The sequence below is a fragment of the Nyctibius grandis genome, chromosome 4, assembly GCF_013368605.1.
Source record: "Nyctibius grandis isolate bNycGra1 chromosome 4, bNycGra1.pri, whole genome shotgun sequence".
Lineage (NCBI taxonomy): Eukaryota > Metazoa > Chordata > Aves > Nyctibiiformes > Nyctibiidae > Nyctibius > Nyctibius grandis.
Window position 1 is genome coordinate 61,332,880 of NC_090661.1, and position 22,390 is coordinate 61,355,269.

Below are 22,390 nucleotides of genomic sequence, written 5' to 3' on the forward strand. Positions count from 1 at the left end.
TGGACAGGCTGGAATAGTCCTGAGTGTTTTTCAGAAGAAAATCTTAAAAGAACTGGGACAGGAAGCATACAAATAGCTTGCTGCCAGCTCAGGCGGAGGTGAGGGTGCCTGATCCTGTGCTTTTAACCTCTATGTTTGGTAACACTTAATCCCAAGATCTTTCTGTCCTCTTTCAAAGTACATCGCCGTTCTTTTGAGGGGAGGGGGGAGTTCATATCACCTTGTTCAGTAAATAGTGTCATATCTTAGGATTTCACAGTTATGGGCTCAGATCTCCTGTAAAAGCTCTTTTCTGAGAATCAGATCTTCCACAAAATAGCTATAGGAAATGGACTTAGTGGTGAGCTAATGAAACACGTGAGTCCCAGGTGCGATTGAATTTTATGAGTAAGTGCTTTTCTTGTTCTTATCAAAATCCAATAGCAACCTTCAACTGTGCAGAAATAAAGAAAATGTCTCCTAGTTCTTATGCTCATTGATACTACCTTGTCTTTCAATTAAGAGAGATCCAGACCAAAAGAGTACTTTTGTGCTTGTAGATTTGACTTGTCTCCATGAGACCACTATATTATAACTGAAAACACTAGCTGCATGTAAATAAAAGGCAAGGCATCCCTGTCAGTAGAAGCCTGGTTAATTCTGGCTTGAATTAGTTTATTTATACTCCATTTAAGTTCAGACACATTGTCACTGCCATCTGGTTCCCAGAGAACAGCTAGAACAAGCACAGTGAAGTCTGTGCTTAGATTTAATTTATCAGAATTTCATGTCTTGCTAGATCTGTTATCACACAATTTCAGAAGATGGGGAACTTTAGTCGCACCAAATTTGTCGGACAACAAAAACAAAAGCTAGTGATATAAAACCTCAACCAGAGAAAAGAGCAAGGTATAGTTCCGATCTGAAGATAGCCACTTATTGATTCTTTGCTGCTTAAAAGGATAGTGAGGATTCAGAAGGAGAACAACCTGGGAATACCCGTGATTTCTGCTGGCTGGGAGAGTCTGTGGTTCTTTGATCTTTCAGTAGGCCGAGGTCTCTTTACTTTAAAAGGGATCTTCCTTCTTAGGCATTGGGTCCTGCTAGAACTTTTGTCCAGAGGACACAACTTTGAGCCTCATAGGTTAACCTTGTTAACTCTGCATTTTTTTGAGGTATGAAGGAATGGATCTATATGTTTCTGTAGAGTGCTCTTGTGGATAGAAGCGCTACCTCAGTTTTGAGAGTTCTGTCTTGATAGACAGAACCCCTTATTTGCTAGTGATACAGGACAAGGGAATCTTGCACAATATGAGAGAGAACTGCACGGCCTCTAGGATTTGATCTTTCGGCTTCAAATTACACATTTACATCTGTCTGTGAATGCTCCTTGGTAGGCATGTGCCTCTTCCTTTGGTCTCCCAGTAGAACTAGTATTCTATTTAAGTTCTCCTTGAAGAGGTGTTGCTAATATTCTTTTTTAGCTTATAATGGATCTCTGGGCTCTGGAGAATAACTTTTTAATTTGTTGACTTTAGAAGGTGGAATACATCATCTCATTTTGGAGTTTTCAACCAGGAGGTCATACACCTGATTAAACTGGTTTATAATACACACTGCAAAACATAAGTGCAACTTCAATACTGTTGCATATATATGCTTATGTGTATCCTGTAGTTAAATATGCCTTGGAAATGGTTCACCTGACATGATTCACTGTGTAGCTAGTTAGGATTTTTCCCTACTGACAGGTCTAGTTTCTGTCTGTGTATCTCCATGCACACCAGGATTTGCTGCCTTTTAGACCTCATCCTCGAAGGTTTAATACACTGCAGCAATTTTCTTTTATATGAAGCTTGTCCTCTTCCTCAAAGAAGTTTTATTTCTTATATTGCTGGCTCGATTTCCTCTGACTAAAAATACTGAAAAAGTGTATATCAAAATCAGAATTCAAGTCCCAAATCACAGCTACATCTCAGGTCTGTAATATTGTTGAGTATCTGCAGCTTTCTAATTACAGATTCTGAACCTAGTAAATAAAGAGGGTTTTTTTTAAAAAAAAGGTTGAACCTGATGCATTTTAAATGTGTGCGTTTTAATCTCTGGATGTTGAAAGATTAAGTTGTCTGTTCAGAAGTGATATGGGGATAAACATGGGTTACACAACTGAGAGCGCATTTTAAATTGCTTTTCTGTTCCTTTTGATTCTTATGACACTTCAGTGCCAGATCTTCAGTGTTTATATTGAAGTTCCTCAGTTTTGTTAGCACTTATTTTGTCTGAGCTATATTTGAATTCTGTGTTCAGTGTCAGAAACACAATTACTTTGTAGCTTAATGGCTTAAAATGTATTTTATATTCACAGTATCAGTATCTTGAGTCAGTGTTCCTAGAAAATGCTCTCCTAGGATCTAGTTGACCATTTTTTAAATTATTGAGACCAGTATCATATGTTTGCCTGTTAAAAGGATAGACTTACAGTGCAAGAATCAGGTAATCGAGAATATGCTATTTTTAATCCAGAATTGGTTGTACTCAATATTGAGAAAGCTGCTACTAGGAAAGTAGAAGATATCTTGCCTCTATGGTGGAATGGCTCTTCTGGCAGGAGAAGCCTTCTGGGAATACGTTGATCTTGAGCACTCACTGAAGCCTTTGTGTTATTGAGTGGTTGTCATTGGTTTGTCACGTGATGCAGTTGCAAAGGCCTAGGGTAGCTATAGTGTTTAGCAACATTGAAAAACACAAGTATTGCATTATATGAAAAGATAAACCTTTTGACAAGATCTTAGATGTCTTTGATAAATACAAAGCTGCTTTTTAAAGTAGGGTTTTGTGACTGCATAAATTGTTGCTTAGTATAAACATTATTTGCAAATAGAACTGGTTCTATGCACACATTGTGATAAACTGTCTTAATTCTGTTTGCTCTCTTTACAGGCTGCGGACTTGAGTAAACCAATAGACAAAAGGATATACAAAGGAACACAACCTACATGCCATGACTTCAATCACTTAACAGCCACAGCAGAAAGTGTCTCTCTTCTAGTGGGCTTCTCTGCAGGCCAGGTCCAACTAATAGACCCTATTAAAAAAGAAACTAGCAAATTATTTAATGAGGAAGTAAGTAGAAATATTAACATTGTTGCATGCAATGTATTTGTGACATTAAAGATCCTAGATTCTCAAAGTTCTGTAGATGGCTCCGTTTGCCTATATGGAATCACAGAATTATCATTCAGTCACTACCTTTGGTTTTCAGCTGTTTCATTGGCTTGGAATACCTACACAAAAATGTTATTCATGAAGGAATCTTTTGGGGTTTAAGATTAAAAATTAGGACTTTCTAGTTTGGGTAATACTGTAACTAGAGTTAATGACAGTTAACTGATGGAAAAAAGGTCTACAAATCTAGATGTTGCTGCATGTGCTCTGCGGACAGTTGTTTATGAGGCTTTTGGTTTCGAATGAAGAAGAAAACATTTAAGGCCCTATTTAACAAATATATTATGGTCAAAATATTAACTAAGGTAAAAATTTCAATTTTTATGGTCAGGATGTTATGGCAGAAACTGTCTGTATCAAGGATTCCTAAAGGCTTGCTGGGGGAAGACTAGGATATCAAGCTGAATGATGCATAGAAAAAGCTGAAGGCTTATGAGGTCTTGGCCATGTGATGTTCCTGAAAGAAACTCTCCATCTGCTTTTTCTGCTGCTGTGTAATAAGGAAAGCTAGAAGGGAATACTATGGGGGGGACTAAGCCAAGTTACAAGACCCCTAGCTCTGATTATCTGGTAGTATTGGCATTCTTAGAAGAGTAAATGTCTGGATGCTAACAAGGAAAGAAATCTGGTAACTGGTACAACTTTTGACAGCATTTTCTGCAGAGGATAAACTATGGGAATTTGGGTGGTTTGAGGCAGATTATTGTTTTTTTCGGGGTGTTTTTTTCTGCTCCTTTTTGTGTTCTAATCCAGCTGCAGGTGAATTGTGGGGGGGTAATAGCAAAGAGCTTTGCAGGTCTCTTTCTTTGGTGTTTTTTTTGGTGTTTTTTTTTTTCCCCCTTAGAAATTTCAAATCTGGGCAAGAGCTTTGCAGATGAAGTTAAGTCTTGCTCAGCTTTCAAACTGAGCAAGCATATCTTTCCTACCTCAGAGAGATGTGTTGCCTTGCTCTGTCTTTGTGCAAAGAAGATTGAAGTATTGTTCTCAATGGGGATGTTTTATAATTAGAACTGTCTAATTCCTCCTCAGCTTTCTAAAAGTAGCTACACCTAGATCAGTAGAGGGGTGTTTTTCTTCTTACCTAGCCTTTTCCCACTTGCTCTGTCTCTCTGCTTGTGTTGAGTGGGAAACAGTGCTGGAGAATCTCTTAATGTTGCATGGAGTACTCTGGTGAAACCTCTGTATAAGTAGTTGAAATGTTCATTTTAGCATTGGCCTAATGCCTCTTCCCCTGCATTACTGCCTCCCCCCTCCCCCCCAAAAAACCCACAACCCACCCCAAACAACCCTAAACTTTGTCATCGGTGCAGCTTCACCACTGAGAGTGTTAGTCTGGATGTGAATGAGTTACTTGTGTAAGTACAGCTCTGATTTAATCTTGTATGATAATTATGTAAGTATTACAAATGGCAGTAGAAATTCTGTAAACATCTAGGTTTTCACATCACAGAGCAGTTCCCACTCTTGTAGCTGAACTATAGTTGCGTTGAGAAAAACTTCCGCTGAAGTACTTACATAAAGGTCCGGTGCATGTTTACATGCCTTGATGTTGTTTACAGTCTAGTGTCTACAGTGTAAAGCTGTGTTGCAGGCTGAATAGTTCCTGTGGTTGTCCACAAATGATGGAAGCACTGAAGCCACTTTCCATTAGGCAGCATTGTCTCTTCTCTGTGCTATAACCAGCATTACTTCATTGTGGTGGGAATATATCATTTGACAGTTTGGTGGAAATTAAATGAGATGATGTATTTTCTACAAAGCTAACGTAAAGATTTGCTCAGTGCTGCCAAAATTACGTGCACAGTAGGCTAAATGACAGATTCTTGTTTCCTACACTGATCTGATCTGCAGTTACAACCAATTCTAAAACTTTTATATATTTTTTTAATCTGTCAGTTACAGTATTGAAGTTTGCCCTGGATGTGTTTGGAAGTTCTGGCTTGTATCTAAAAGCCATTTCAGGGGAGCATCAGTGAGCATTGATGTGTGAGCCAGTTTGTTTACTTCAAGATGAAGGTGCCTGTTGGGTTTTGAATATATTTAGAATTTAGATAGTGTTTGAGAATGGACGTGTCTTCATAGGCAGAAGGTAGTCTAAATGAGTGTTGTCATCTTTCGACAGATTTAGCACTAGTGCTAGAGGTAATAGAATTCACCACCTGTCCTGTTAGTAATTTGGTGATTCAGGTAGCCCAAAGCTCTGCTTTGACCATCACCTGTGATAAAGCAATGAGGATAGCACTTAATCGTATGTGATATGTAAAACAACTTAACGTGTTATGACACAGAAGGTTATGTTGAACTTAAAATGCAATAGCCTTAATGCAGTTTAACTTGTTACTCTTCCTTTTTTTTTTTTTTTTTTAATTCTATTGATGTAGAAGACAATAGGGACTTGAAAGGCTGAGATGAGCGATACTGTGTAGCTTGTGGCTGCCTACCTAGATCAATCTATATCAACAGTGGTATTCCTTCTAGCCGTGTTGGAATTAAATTAGCGATATTTTCTTATTTCTAAAACCAGCCAAGTATACCTCACAGATTCAGTTGTTTCCAGGTCGTAGTTGGTTATTCTCAAGCTAGCCAATTGAATTATGTTTCTTTCATCTTTTTTTTTTTTTTTTTTAATTTAAACGAAAGCCTTAAGCTGCATTTTTTTTTCTAACAGACTTTTCCTATACTTGTGTTGTCAGAGCTCTTTGTCAGACCTTAATGCATATTCCTTGATTGTCCCAGTTTTTTCACTCCGTTGTGGCCTATGCCTATAACTTTGTCTCTTCAAGCTTGTTCAAAACATGGCTACCAAGATAATCTTGGCTTGCCTTCCTGACTGGTGAATGAAGTTCCTTCACTTACTATTCTTTCACCGAACTGAACATAAGCTCCTTATCCCATCTACTCCACTCATTTGCTTGATACTGCATCCAGTCCATTCTTGTAATGCATCTGCCAGTCATACTGACTTCAGGTCTTGTTTTGTTGTGCTGCAGAAATATGTGAGCCCAGTTGAAAGCTTTCAAAACTTCAGAAGGTCATAACTTCAGATTTTTTATCTTCCTGCTGAATTTAAAGCTCTGCTCATTGAGAAGGAGATGAGTTGTAGTCACTTGCTACAGATCAGCTTAAAGTCTGTTTGCATTTGTCTCTTTGAGCTAATACATTCTCATTGCAGATTGCCATCTTCTGCTTTGTTCATAGCCTTCTTGAAGGTAAAGGTCAGGTTTGCAGGATTTCTGTACAATATTTAAGATAGTGTAGCCCAACATGATTATAGACTTAAAATGCCATTTCTCATCTAAAAGTTGAGCAACTCCTCTTGTGAGTAGAGGCTGTATGACAGGTTGAGCTGCTCTAGTGGAGGAGAGCAAGAAATTTTGCTTTGCCATATTAGCAGTAGTTTCATAATGAGAAGACTTGCCTGTAGCAAGGCAGCTGGGCTGACGTTCCTTGTCTATATTCTCTTAGTGTGTACCAGGTAACTTTTGCTATCATCATTACTGAGACATGAATGATGTATATCAATGAACACATGACAAACTATTTCAAATATTGCAACAGAAGCTAAAGCTACTGCATTTGAGGAAAAGTTCCCAGATTAAGTTTCAGCTCTCTCATTGGTTAAATTAGCCATTTAGTACTTGAAATTACAGAAGAGAGGCTTCCTGGTCTTACACTGAGGTTGACAGCAGCAAAAGTATAATCTAAAATGACTAGGTGCTGCTTTCCAGTGATAGTTACAGGCCCAGAGTGGATAACAGTCAATGTATTAGCCATTAGTTTGGTTTTTTTTTGTTTGTGATGAACAGCATAGCAAGGTTTTTTGGGGATTTTTTTGCTGCTTTGCTTTTTTAATGCTTTTGTAACTTGTTCTGGTATTTCCTTAGGCTCTTTGTATTTGCATTCTTGCCTTTTGTGTAGCTCCACTCTTCTTTCAGCCTATAATCAGTTTATGCCAAATAAAAATCTTGAATGTGCATGTAAAGAATTAACTTGTCTCCAAGTTGCAGCTGAGTGATGCCATGGGTGACTTGGTAAGTTTTAGAAGTCCACGAGAACTACATTAGCAAACTCAAGGAGTCAAACTTTATCTCAGTTCTTACAGCATTGAAGACATTATGATCAGGAATGTTTGTTTAATGTGTGTGTTCATTCTTTTGTAATGATGGACTCTATTAAAATGTTTTTCTTTAAAGGAAACTTCTTAATCAGGTAGTAATTGACAGGTCCTTGGCTAATGAATGAAAAGTAATTGAAGGGTGGGGATTCCAAGGTGAAGAATATGTGGTGCCTTCTGAATTCATTGAACCACATGCATTTAACTACTGACTTTCCAGCCATATGGTAACAGGGTCACTGTGTATGTAGCTGTTGCTTCCTGAATTAGTAAAAGCTAGTAAAGGTTCCTAAAGCCTATTTTTTTTTTTCTTCTTTCAGAGGATGGATTTTATTTGCGATTTCAGATAAAACCAGAGTCTAAATTTACTGTTGTTGATTTGTAACCTGTTTGCTGTGTAGTACAGATGAGTAACTGCCTTTTTTTCCCCTTTAGCTCATTCTGTGTTTTCTTGATTGTTTCCTTTTCACGCTCTTCAACCTACACAGCAAAAAATAAACCTAAGAACACTACCTTTAGATTTGTAACAACAGGTTGGCTTGATTGAAGTATGTTCTTTGTGGAATGTGACTGGACTGTAATAATAACCTTTGGTAGCACTTTGTCTAAAAATAATTTCCTCTTTACTGCCTGATACAATTATAAGTTTTTGCAAATACAGGAACATAGTTCCTTTCTAGAAAGCTGAGTTTACTTTGGTTAAGTATTGTTCCCCATCCCCCCAGAAAGCTCAGATTTACAGTTAATCATTAAAACTTTAATTTTCAGACTTTCTGATGTGTATCTTCTTTGTTTTTCACAGAGACTAATAGACAAGTCCAGAGTAACCTGTGTAAAATGGGTACCAGGTTCGGAAAGCCTTTTCCTAGTAGCTCATTCCAGTGGCAATATGTACTTGTATAACGTGGAGCACACTTGTGGTACCACAGCCCCGCACTACCAGCTACTTAAACAAGGAGAAAGTTTTGCAGTTCACACTTGCAAGAGTAAATCCACAAGAAACCCTCTGCTTAAATGGACAGTAGGTGAGGGTGCCCTGAATGAATTTGCCTTTTCGCCAGATGGGAAGTTCTTGGCGTGTGTGAGCCAGGATGGTTTTCTTCGTGTATTTAACTTTGATTCAGTGGAATTGCATGGTACAATGAAAAGCTACTTTGGAGGACTGCTGTGTGTGTGTTGGAGTCCCGATGGGAAATACATAGTGACAGGTGGAGAGGATGACTTGGTAACAGTTTGGTCTTTCGGGGACTGTCGAGTAATAGCGAGAGGTCACGGACATAAATCATGGGTCAGTGTTGTTGCGTTTGATCCATATACCACTAGTGTAGAAGAGAGTGACCCAATGGAATTTAGCGGAAGCGATGAGGATTTCCAAGACCTTCATTTTGGCAGAGATCGAGCAAATAGTACGCAATCTAGGCTATCCAAAAGGAACTCTACAGACAGTCGTCCAGTAAGTGTTACATATAGATTTGGTTCAGTAGGCCAGGACACGCAGCTTTGTTTGTGGGATCTTACAGAAGATATCCTCTTCCCCCACCAACCTCTCTCAAGAGCAAGGACACACACAAATGTCATGAACGCCACAAGTCCACCTGCTGGAAGTGGTGGAGCTAACCCAGGAAGTAATGGAAACAGTATCACAACACCTGGAAACTCTGTACCCCCTCCTCTTCCACGGTCAAACAGCCTTCCGCACTCTGCAGTCTCAAATGCTGGCAGTAAAAGCAGTGTCATGGATGGTGCCATTGCTTCTGGCGTTAGTAAATTTGCAACCTTATCGCTACACGATCGGAAGGAAAGACACCATGAAAAAGATCACAAGAGAAATCATAGCATGGGACATATATCTAGCAAGAGCAGTGACAAACTGAACCTAGTTACTAAAACCAAAACGGACCCAGCTAAAACTTTGGGAACACCTCTCTGTCCCCGAATGGAAGATGTTCCCTTGTTAGAGCCTCTTATCTGTAAAAAGATAGCACATGAAAGACTGACTGTGTTAATTTTTCTTGAAGACTGTATAGTCACTGCTTGTCAGGAGGGATTTATTTGCACATGGGCAAGGCCTGGTAAAGTGGTAAGTTTTAATCCTTAATGCTGCATCAAAGAACTAGAACTCTGAATAGGTAGTTTTCTTGAAATATAAATGAATGTTGAATATAAAATTTCTTTATGCTTAATGTAAAAAAAAAAAAATCCTCAGAGCCATACTTTTGGATACTGCATGCCATATTTCTGAATGATTTGAAGTGTCTTGGATACAATTACTAAGTATAGTTGCCTTCCAGCAGAAGAAATAAATACTGTGCATCTAAACTATTGATCAGTGTTCTTATACTTAAGCATAACAACAATATGGTGAAAGCTATTTATGTAAAAATTGAAGTAAAACCTGTCAATCACTAAAATAATTATAATCCTTCTAATGTTTTCTACAAAACACAGCACTCCCAATGAGAGTAGCTTATGAAAAGCTGCTGCTTTTAAGTCTAATGAGAAATGCGAGCCTCTGAAAAAATGAAAACCAAAGTGTTTTGTTCCTCCATACTTTTCTGTGGTAGCCTGCCATTGATGTAAAACCACTTCTTATTAAAACATCAGCCATTTTATGCACAGATCTGTGAGCCCTTTACTTACTGTAGTTTATGCTCTTGAAATTGTGACTCAGTATTATCAAGGAACTCTAATTTTTGATTTATGTATTTGTTAAGCTAGGGAAAATCACACCAACTTTCTCTGAGTAGTTTCAGTGTTATACGTTACTGTCAGTTTTGTTAGGCACTTTGATCATTGACAAGCTTGTGCTTTTTGATGGCACCTGTTCTATCAGTTGAACCTTCAGTAAAATATATTACTAGTTTTGACTCTGGTTGTTAATGCACTTGAACACAGATAAAACTTTATTTTTCTTCTGTCCAATGTATAGCAAGCTAAATTTTGAATGAAGCTAAATATGGTGATTATTTTATTTAAAGTACTTTGTGCTACAATATCTTTGTTTGCCAGCAACATTTTAAACGAATACACCTATGAAAACGTTACCAGAGCTGATCTAGCAAAAAGGACCATTATTTTTGTGAAAAATTCTGAAAGGGGATATAGGTTATCACCAGAGGAAAAAGAAATAATCTGGTAATACCTGAATATTGCCACACTGGGCAACCTAAATGAAAATCTGATGTTTATTTGGTTCATAAATCTGACTTTTGAAGTGGAGGCACTATATATATATTTATATACCACATCTTCATTGCCATAAACTTTTAAGTAAAACTCAATAATTTTTCTTAAAACTGTTTGTATAATGTAAGTTTCTTTGAGATGTTATGAAATTTGTCATAACATAGATATGTGTAGAGACCTGTGTCCGCTCTGCATCTTAATGCATATTTAAAGGTTGAATCTAAAACTAAAAATTGTAAACCCTTCTCTGGGGAGAAGGGAGGCGGTGTTACCTGAAAGTATTTTTTGCCTAAAAACTACAGATCCAGCGTTAATTAAAAAAAAAAAAAAAAAAAAGCACCTCCCAAAACACTAATGTTTGTCCTAAATGAAAATACTAAGGCAGTTATCACTTCTGTGACTCAGTGCAATTCACGTCTTATGAATTAACTTCATACGTGTACAGCAGTGCCTCAGATTTCTGTTGTGACCTATATTTTATTTTTGTTCCAAAATTCCTTTGCGCACTACTAAACACTACACTGTTAAATTTATTTTCCGTGGCTGAGGTGGGTTTTGTTAGACTGGGTATAACATAAATATTTTTGTGTATTGACTTTGATTTGGAATATGACATTTCAAATATTTCAGAGATAAAGTATGCAGTACCAAAAAATCAGGATTTATGTATTGGCCAATATGGAAAACTTTAATTACAGGTAAGTAATTTTCATGCTGAAGTTATCACTTTCAAAATTAATATATTGCACACTGATGTAAATGCCATATTGTTTAGGAAGTATTTACTTAGAAATTTTCAAATGAATTTGTTTTTCTGATTTCACTTGCATTTCTAGTGCGCTCACTCTGCTGGTAAAAACTAAATTTTGGTGGCATGTTTACAGGGCTTTGTTAGGAAAATATTTGTGCCAGAAGGACATTATGAGCATCCTTTTTGTTTATAGGAAAGCACTTAATAATTTTATTTAATGAAAATTGTCAAAGTATAAAACAGTCATGGTAATGTCTTTCTTACTGGGTTATATACCGTTCATTTCTGTTTCGCCAGCTGTTTTATCCTAGGCTATCCCATTACTCTGGGGTTTAAAGCTGCTATTTCTAGTCTTCCTTTTGAAACGTGGGTCCCCAAGTGATCTTAAAACTCCGTGACATTTTTGTCTGCCAACTCTAGAGTGAAAGCCTCTGAATCTTGCTGCTTTCTTCCATCATTGCCTCAAAAGACCTTCATTAAATTCATGCCTCTGCCAGCCTAAAGAAAGAATTGGATGGAAAGCTGAAGCAGGCTTGCAGCATCTAACATAATTTCCATTGAGCCAGTGCTACCTTTCCCTCTCATTTTTAATAGCCATCAAAAGACATGCTGGATGACTGGGCAGTGTGTGATGAGTTCTCTTAATTTTTCTGGTTGGGCTGGTGCTGTCCTTAGTGGTAAAAAAAATCCAGAAATGTCTCTTCAGCCGTGATCCTTAGGATAGCTGATAGGCTGTACAGTGCTTACGAGCGTCCTGACTGTTTGTTTATAAACTTTCCACATTACTACTTCATTGTATCCTTAATCATACCTTGAGCTTCCTCACTGGATATACCACTGCACTTCCAGAACTGTTGTACTAACTGCCCATCAGAGGGAGGTCAAGTGAATGGGAAAATTCAGTAAGAAACAAGTTGAATGAGGCTCAGTTTCAATTTTTTACTCGCACTTTTGTTAGCTTGTTTCTGAGGAAGAAGGTTCAGGGTGGTGAGAAAAATAGGTTGCCTTAACAAGCGTATGAACTTTCTTCTCAACATGGTGACAGCCGTCTCCGCTCTCCCCCGTCTTTCCCAGCCCCTGATGGGAAACCTAAGTGGGACTATAGAGCTGTTGTATTAATCTGAAAACATAGAAAAAGAATTTTAAAGGAACCAAGGTAAACTTCATGTGTTATCTTTATAACTACTTGAAACTCAATTACAGGACCCGCAGAAGCAATTTAGAAAAAAAAAATCACAAAAAAGAAAACCAACCCAAAAAACCAAAGTGGTACCTGGATATGCAAAACAAGTTTTCTCTGAACTTCGTGGTCAGAGAAACTATATGATTTCTGTGCTTGACTTCAGAATGAACTATTCACCATCTTGTACAGTGACTCCATTTTAGCGAAGTAAAGGTTGCTGATGAGTTGTTTCCTTTGTGCGAAAGCTCAAGGTAAGATTGGCCAGAAGTACGAACAGGTGAAATGGCAGTGTATAACCTAGCAAGATAAACATGCTACCATTTTGTAAAAGAAATGCACCTGGAATTTATTTATTTGACTTATTGTACAGGAAACCTTAGACTTAAATTATAACATCCTTGAATTTTCTAGTTAACTACAATTGTAGTACAGTATCATGTTTTAGTATGATTTCTGTTTTAGTGAAAGTACTTAAACATTCATGTACTATATTTGAGTGAGATGAGCAGCTATACATACTAATTCTTCCTTAATGGAAAGGAGCATTTCATCATTACAATTGAAGTTCAATTGCTGGTATTTAAGTACTATCAAATAGATTTCTTCCAACGTGATACGGTATCTGTATAAACTTCAGGGATGATTATAGTAAAACTGAAACACAGCTATATGACTTCAGGTTACCATGCTGAAATTTGAAGCTTTCTGTAATGTGCATAATAGCCAAGTTGCACATAGCATACCCGCATTATCAGGGTGAATTTAAACCTAGTACACTGGCGTGATATTTATAGCAAGGTATGTGTGTTTGCGCGTTTGCGTGTGTGAGGAGGTGTGACTAGTGGCTCCGGTAAAGCCAGGAGAGATCATAACCCTGTAAAGGCTTTATGATGAGGATGTCTGGATTGGGAAATAACATGACTTTTACTAAACACTTTTTAGAAGACCCATGTTCTGAATTATCACCTCTTAAAATTTGATTATGTAGTTCGAATGACTGTATATGTCTGCCCCTCTAACAACATAAAGCTACTAAATTAATATTTAAAATGCTGGCCTGCTTATGTTACACTAATAAAATTTGTGTCAGTTAATTTACTGTCAATTTACATGTAAAGATTAAACATTTTTTTCTGCATTTTATGAATTCTGTATATTGGAGTTTGTTAAAGACTGACATGTTAGGTGATACTGTACAAAATTGTATTGACTACCTTTAGTGAAAATCAAAAGTAAAATTCATATGTATTTCCTTTTTACACTTCCATCTAATTTCTTGACAACTTGAATAAATTTCATAGAGCCTTTCTAACATGAACTATTGTTAATTTAACTGTTGCAATAATTAAGCTTTAAGAAGTATTGTTGGTATATTTATAATTTTAAGAAGATATGTTTGTTTCATACTGCTTATTTTAGCTGTTCTGTTGTCACTGTTACAGCTGAAGAACTTTACTAAATACTTGACATTACAAAATAACTTGCTGGGGTTGTCCTCTGTATACTGATGTTAAATAAAAATGTGTGATTGAACTGTAAATGTAGATAACTTTCAATAGTCCTTTCCACATTTGAGTTTTAATTTATCTTGCAGTCCTTAGGTGGTCTTATGCTATCAAACTGTACTGAACAAACAGCCACAATGAAAGTTGTTAACTTGCCATATTTTAAAGTAAGACATTGATCGCATCCTGTAACCTGCTCTGAGTAAATGTTTCACTTAATCTCAAGACAATGCATATGTTTTGCTGTTTAAATCTTGCTGATAAGGTCATGTCTCATGATATTTATTTTTTTTAGGACTAGAGTCATATGAAATAGAATGCTTATCAAACCACTTATCAAACTTGTTTAAACTCAGATTCAGTAAAACACGGACACGGATGTATCTAGATTCTCTCTGCCTGTCAGGTGGGAGCTGGGGCAGAGCATTGTTCCTTCTAGGACTCTACAGGAGCTCTTTCCTTTGTGGACTCTGGTGCGGGGTATGTTCTTTATTCTGGCTTTAGATCTTGACGTTTACCTAATGAATGCTTAATATCCCTGAGGATATGGCTCACTGATTCAAGCGTTTTCTGTCTAGAAAAACTGTGGCTAGTCTAGAACTAAACTCCTCTGAACTCGCACTGAACTATTGTAAACCTTTGGCTGCAAAATTTCTTGAAACTAATTTAGGCGAAGACTTAAGATGTTGCCCTTCCATCTGAGTGGACTAGGAATTGTGTTACCCTTGCAGCAGTGGTTCTGTGTTAACCGATGAAGGAGCCAAACATATTTACTGAAGTGTTTCAAAGGCACTTTTGAGAAATTTCAGTGAAAAAGTTACTTTGGGCCCAGTCTGAGGTAGGACTCTGTCTCTTTGGCAAAAATACTCTGTAGACTACAGCTGAGAAAATGATCTTTCTCATGTGAACTTGAGAATCTTCCGGCACTTCAGAAGGTACTGATTGGCCACTATGATGGTCTATATATATAACATCTGTATATTCAGAACAGGTGCCAATGGAGGAACAAAATGAAATCTGTCTGGAAAGCTTCTGGGAACAGCCAGTCACATCAAATGATGGAAGGACTGGTTGGTCAAACCGTCAGCGTGAGCACGAAACACTTCTACAAGTTCTGTGGTCATAGAAGATACTTTGGCAAAAGATGTCTTGGAACATGAAAGTGTTGTCTTGCTTGTCTTTATTTAATAATGTTGCACAAACTTCTCAAGGAAATAACTTGTATGATCACATTCTTTTCTAGTTTTTGAAGCTGGATTTTAGGTAGGTGCTGATCAACCTTATCAAATTCATTTGGCTCATTCCTTCTCCTGATAAGATCACACTTATTTTACAGCTAACCAAAATGGGGTTGCCTTAAGTCATATGCTTTCCCCCGAGGTTTTCCCTGGTTTGTCTCCATTTCATTATTTTCTAATCTGAAAATTTTAAACCTTACAGACTTCCGTAGTTTGAGGCAGCTAGAGAAACAACTGTTCCTAAGCATTGTGAGCCCTTACTACCTAAATGAAGCTTAAGGTCCTCTTGCTTGAGCCAAATCTGGTTTCTGCTGGCAAAAGTCTTTTTTGCTTTTGCCAGCACACAAGTAGTTGCATCTTAAATTATTTTTTTCTCTTGGACATGTATATCTTCCATTTGCCAATCATATACTAGTCTTGAAGTAATCTTGCCTAATACCACTAGAAATATTTTTTAGTTAGTCTTAGTCTGCTGGTTTTCTAGCAGCCGTGACTTTTCTTTTTGTTGACAATGAGTAAAATGGTGATACACCTCTGTTAGGAGAAAAACTCCTTTACATACACAGAAATTGCAAGTGAAACCTCCTTGATGCTACTGCATGCTTTTACAAGATCTGGTGTCAAATGGTTTAAGCATTTATACTTATACAAATGGTATAAGCATTTTTGCTCTTCTGTAACACTTCTAGACAAAGGAAAAAACCCAAGGCAAACAGAAGACAAATAATAGATTTAAAACTCTGTTTAGTGAACGTATAGACTGTGTAAAGATAGGTATCAGCTTTGCTGTATCCCCCTAAATCCCATACAAAGTATTTCTCTGTAGTATGTTATGTGAATGTTCAGCATGTGCTTGCTTGAACATTCTCAGTTAATTAATTTTATGACTCTATTAGAGATTAATATCTGATTTAGTAAGTATATGCAGTTCAGAGACTTATGCTAATAAATGCTGATTCATTTGGGTAAGAAACTGTTGGAGATTTTGTTTATGCAAATCTTAAAAACTAATTCAGCTGATTTGACTACTGAATTTCAAACAAATGTGAAGAATCTCATTCTGTTTTGGTGTATTATTGTTACTCAAATGCTGTATTGGACCATGGGCTCTTTTGTTAAGCAAAGGTCTCAGTCCAGATTACTTTTTCAAGGAATTTTTTTATTTACTCCAGGAATATCATCGTTCTGGACAAGAATAAACTACCCATGGAATGTTCTTCAAATAATAAATTCCCATTATTTCATATACTGGCAGTAGCAGAAACGGTTTAATAAATTAATGCCATTTTTGTATGGGCATTCATTAATTCAGCCATTTTTAAAATTGGTTTAATTGCATCAGTGAAGTGTACTATGAGACCTTTTAAACTGTATATGCCCAGAAGGGGTTTTTTTTTACATTGGTTGGTTGTTACATGGGACCCTTTGCTTTGTTTTTTTTTTTCCTACCTTTCCATTTCAAAACAGAAAGTAGGAAAGACAGGCAGAGTTCTGACATCCAGTGAGTTACTGAGAGTCAGCTGAGCTGTTTTATGGAAGGAGCGCGCCCTTGTCCAGGGCGACGGCTGAGTGTGTGCCAGGAGTGTTGTGAAATAGCACATAGATGTTAACTTCACACTAACCTGCTCAGGTGTCCAAACTTGCAGTTTATTATCTAGATTAGTGAAATACATACGATTACATCTTTTGGCTCCAGTTAATCCTGTTCTAATTTACATGAAGAAAATATTAACTCGGTAGTTACTGATGGCTTTTTTTCTACTTAGTAGTATCTTCCTGATTTTTTTTTTTTAAAGACAGCAATTACGTGCTGATCTTTCATAGAATTAGTTTTGTTGTGAAACCTTGTGTTTTGTATCTTTGGGGGAAAAAAAAAACTTTTGGCTGGAGCATATGTGGAATTTTTAGAAAAATACCCGCCCTGCAATCTCATGAATTGTGAGGAGGGTTAGTTGTAACATTGCTGCAGGTCTTTCTGAACAGACCACAGCTATGAGTGCCATGAACCTTGGGTGGAAAAGACCTTACTGATCATATTTGGTATGGCTTTTCATTCCTCCCCAGGCAAGCCTATTTTTACCAAATATGCAAAGTCCTGTGTTTTTGGGAAGTCAGAGCAGGCATAGATAAGCATGGAATAGCCCTGGCAACTAGTGCTGAAACAGTCTGTGTTCAATACTCTCACATTGATAATTGATGTAAGAAAACCAGCACCATCCTCTGCAAAAGAAGCGCATTTCAGCCGTAGAGTATTCCATTAAGATGGCCGGTGATGTAGGACGTACTTGGAGGACCCTCTCTGAGGTTGTGATGAAGATTGTTTTATCAGATTCCTGACTTGGGTCTCGTAACTCTTCCATCTCCCACCCCCTGCTAGACCTTACATGCTGACAAAATAATACTACGAATGAAAGACTACATTTATTTTCAAAACTTTTTTGAACAGTCTCTTAATTTGTTTCTGCTGCTTGCTCAGTGTGATCTGTTTGTTCTTCAGCTTTAAGCTGATGCACTGTACCGCATGGCAGATCTGCAGTTGTCACATCTCAATTCTTTTATGTTTTCTGTCACAGTTATTGAACTGTGCAGCTTTGCTGTTGTGCTCAGTAGTTGCTGCAGCTTTTGTTCTGTCTTTTACCACCTGTTTGACTAGGCTGGGTGGTTTCATCATAGAAGGCACTGCAGTCTAATTTCTTTATTCTTTCTTTACAGGCAGGAGCGTTCTATATTTGTTTATAACCTTATCCATCATATTATTCCCAGAGAATGCAATTACAAATATTCTAGACCCACACCCTTTGTATTACAGATCAGACTTTTATAGGGTAACTGTTGTATTAAAACTCTAACTTTTTTTGAGCCCTCACTTGCTTTTCTAATGTGGCTTTTTGAAGTTTACTCAGGACCCACCAAGAACACTCACCACTTTGGTACAACGTCTACGCCTAAAAACCAAATTCTTATTCTTGCTTTTCTTGTATGAACATCTAAGGTCTACGATGTCTTCTGAAATTAAGTTGGAAGAACTCACAGAATTTCTGATCTCTCCCACAGAGGTGAAGTTCTGGAATGGCCATCATAGCCTGGTAGAGTTTTAAGGCGATACTTGCAAAGTTTTTGACACAAGGATATTGATCTTGAGATCTTTGGCTTGCCTGCTCAGAGTTGCAGAATTAATTTAGAGCAAGGACTGAAATATAAGGAGTTGCTAGTATTCACTTACGCAGCCACCACCTGCACTTCTGCTCTTTAAAGCAGGGAGTATTCACAGCCTGGGAGATGAAACCAAGACTGGACGACTCCTTGTTCCTGGTCTTGGAACTTGAATTTCAGAGTGTCTGGTATTTCCCAGGAAAAAGGCACCATGCTGAATTTCAGTATGTGGCACCTGTTTCTAGGGGAGTTGTAGGAAAATGAATGACTCTTCATGTTGTTTCATTACAGTGTAAATCTGATCTTAGAATAGAGCTTATTTCTCTTCGTCTGTATAGTACGGTTATGAGTCTGTTGAAAAAGACTTCATATTATGCCATCTGTAGTACTTTCTATGTGCTTATGAAGCACATATTTGCATATGAACAACATATCACTGACTTACTGAAGACTGAAAATAATACCTTTGGACATCTTTTTCCAAGGTACTTGAAAGTTGTTTAGTGGATGTAATCTTCTGGCAAGAAAGGCCTTCCAGTTGCTGCTGGATTTAATAGACTTCTGAAGAATGCTTCGGTAATGAACTATAGAGTTCTGATTCATCTTCTTCACTTTTGAACGAAACTTTCTTGGTAAACATTTTCAGAAGTGCTTCACTAGCTTGTTTGCTCTAAAATTCTGCCTTTTTTAACCATCTATTCCTGAACTAACAGCTAGGAAACTTTTTGTTCTCCTCTCATGAAATATCCAATGTCTTTGCACATCCTGAATGTCAAATTTAAGGACCAGCCCACTTCAGTCTACCTCAACAGTGTTTGAATCAGATATCCACTACATAAACAAGTAACAATAAGCAGGTGCGATCTATGGAGGGCACCAAATTAAGCGCCGCATACTTCATTATATATAAATGTAATGTAAAACGTGTGCACGTGTATATACACACGTGCACGCGCGCACACACACACACACAGTCTGCTATAAATCCTACAAATGTGTCCAGATTCATAATGTGTCTGAACTGGTAGATCAGATGTTTTTTAAAAGGAAGGGCTGTGGTTTTAGTAGGAACTGGATTACTTGAATCTAGCTAGTCCAGCCCTCATTCCACCTCTTTGGTCTATGGTCAGGGCTCTCTTCCATCAGCCATGACTTTTCAGTTCTTGGATCCAACAAAGAGCTCCTGTAGATTCTGATGATGTGACCTAATTCTACATTGTGTGCTAATTGCTGCCTGAGCTTGTCTAGTTTGATGGATCTGAGTCACAGGATCTTAATTTTGAGGTAAGAACCTGAGCTGGCAGCTGTCTAGAGGAATTGCTAAAAGTGCATTTATCATGCCTGCGTAGTAAGGAGCTGCACTGTGATACTCATTGGTGTGCTTCCAGCTTAGCTGCCATTGTGCTCCTCAGCGCGCTGGCACTTGTTATAACTAAATAACGACCTTGCAAGAAGGCTAAATTGTATTTTGATATTAAGCTTTTCCTAAATAAGTCTGATACACAGTTACTTTTATGTGAATGATTAAAAAGAGGCTGCTCTACATAAATCTGAAATGGAATCTACCCATTGATCTCTATCCGTAAGGTATAGTTGCCTTAATCTGGAACAGCAGCCTCTGTCTACCAAGGGGTACCGCGCAGTTGTGGGGTTCTGTCTGAAACGAAGTCAGTCTCATTTTATTTGAATGGCGATGTAGTTAAACGAGCTGGTAAAAAGTTTTCCTGAATGCAAGCTTAAATTGTAATGGGAAATCTTTACTCAACTCTTGCTCAGTGTTTCATTCTCTTTTAAAATTACCAAAATAAATATTTGGTTAGATAATCTATTTTTCTAATCAAAGCTTGTAATATTCAATAGCATATAAGAGATGGAGCATTTCCCTGTATCAGGTTAGGTGTCAAACTTGGTATTGAAATAGGTTTGTTGCTACCCTAATAAAATGCTGTTCACTTTTTTGTTGTATGATTTTTAAAGTCTCACAGTTCACAATGACTCAAAATGCCAGGTAGATTAAATGAAATGCTGGGATCAGATTCATCGTGTGTCATAAAGGCACACGCTTTCTTACTTGCGGAAAGCTCTCTTCTGTGCTGCTTGACTGGTGCCATAGTGGCTTTGATTCTTTTGGAGGAAAGAAGGTGCTGATGTCTAAAGTAAGCAAGTGGTGGTAAAAATAAACTGTAGTCATTTTAGCTTCAGGCTAAGAACTTTATAAAATTAATGTCAGGTTCTCTTGCTGGATTAATGTAAACTGCTTTGTTTGCAGGGTTTATTGTCATCCCAAAACCAGGCCAATTCTCCAAGTGGAACTGTAGTATAGCCATCACACTACTGCTAGCAAATCTCTGAACGCAGGACAAGAAGTAATGACAGTGGAACCAGGAGCTGTTCTTCAGGCAAAGAGCATCACATATTATAATGTGGCAGAGTGTAAACATGGAATTATGTGAATCACATAGTAATTTGCAAAGGAATAACATAATGAGTTCTTACTACAGCTAATACTGCTAGGCTGCTCACCCAGGGAAGAGTTTGCATTTAAAAAAAAAAAAAAAAGCTTCCTTTGGTGCTGCAGGAAAAAACAGTAACATTTTTGGTTTTCTTTATACTTTCCAAGTCCAGTGTAATTTAATCTCTCTATATAAATATATAAATAAAAGACATATATATATATAGTGTAAAATAAAGTCTGTTTCTTAAATTCAAGTAAGTTCAATGGTTAAACTAGTACTTCACCATTGTTTATTTTGCACTGATTTTTTTAACCAGAGATGGCTAGAAGACAGCCTGGAATGCACTCATGGAAAATGAAAGTTGTTACTTTCTGGCTTCAAAATGTTATTCAGGAAGATGGATGCTGCAATCATAGATTTTTTTAAACAAAATTGTTTTGCACTTGAATAGTTTAATGCTAATAGAGAATTACTTTAAAATTGGTGTCCAGACACCAGAAAAACTATGTTGTGGAGAAAAGATCCTTTGTATCTATTAAACATTTATTTTAATATTGTTGTTTCCAACTGCAATCGACTCTGTATTATATGTATAAATAATGTAATTCAGTGGTGGGGAAGGGGAGTAATGGATCATTACACTAGAAATTCTCATTCATTTAAGAAAGTGATATTTCTAATGCAGAAAATACATATTAAACTATCTTGAATATGCATTTTTGTTTACTTTCTGTTCAAATTCAATCACTTTTGATGTAATCAGTCCTTTGTTGAATTAAATGTTTGGTACAGAAATATCATCTAAACTTTGTAGAACAAATTCCTTTGAGAAAATCTCATCTAGAACATTGCTTCATATTTAATAGAGTTGAATTTCAATTAGGAAAGTGAAATAACTGTTCTGTTCTCGTTCTTAATGGTTTATCTCTGCATACATCATAGAGCGGAAATCTTGCAGACACCTTTGTGGGGTAAGGATTTGTGTATTTGTCTTTGAGTTGTGAAGTGAGAGATCCAACAGCAGTAGACATACACACTTTCTGACTTGGCAATCTAAAATTAGGTCAGCATATTGGTGTAGACGCATTTCTGAGACAACTCATTTGTCTTAAGTCAAGCATCACATAATTCAATGCCCTTAAACTGATAAGCATTACGGAGCTAAGACATATCCGTGTATTTGTGTAGTTTATGGATTGAGCACACATTATTTTTAATCAGTCAGCAACAGAACACTTAAATTGTTTTCATTAGTTCTTGCAAAGATTAACCCCCCCCCAAGAGATGTTGCTCCACATCAAGCCCCAGAATGACAGAAAATAGAAGTAACCGCTGTATCTTCCCCTTTAGCCCGTGTAGCAATGCTCGCCATGAGGCTTTTGCTGCATCTTGCAGCTGGGCATCAGGCAGGCAGAGCCTGGGAGCAGGGAACTCACCTGAGTATGCACGTGCTGTAGCTGAGGGCACACATTAATGCCCTTCCTGCTCTCCAACAGTACAGCTGCATAGAATTTTTTAAATTGCAAGTGAACTTGAGACATTTTCAGGCACTAATTTTTTTTCGGGAAATGAATAAAAATTTGGGGAGAAACAACTGCGC

At 37.3% G+C, this 22,390-nt stretch overlaps 1 protein-coding gene across 3 annotated transcripts in view; it reads left to right on the forward strand.

Moving 5' to 3' along the window:
* WDR20 (WD repeat domain 20) overlaps positions 1-21,542 on the forward strand; it is a 48,719-nt gene extending 27,177 nt beyond the window's left edge. The window contains exons 2-5 of one of the 3 annotated variants that reach the window (XR_011047978.1): positions 2,920-3,102; positions 8,121-9,398; positions 11,135-11,202; positions 20,604-21,542. Coding sequence is in view for 2 of the 3 variants with exons in the window: in XM_068398454.1 (XP_068254555.1) it covers positions 2,920-3,102; positions 8,121-9,398; positions 20,604-20,657 (1,515 nt within the window). In the remaining variant the exon portion in view is untranslated. The remainder of the gene's footprint in view (positions 1-2,919; positions 3,103-8,120; positions 9,399-11,134; positions 11,203-20,603) is intronic. The other 2 variants (XM_068398454.1, XM_068398456.1) reach the window with 2 other exon arrangements.
* The last annotated feature ends 848 nt before the right edge of the window (positions 21,543-22,390 follow it).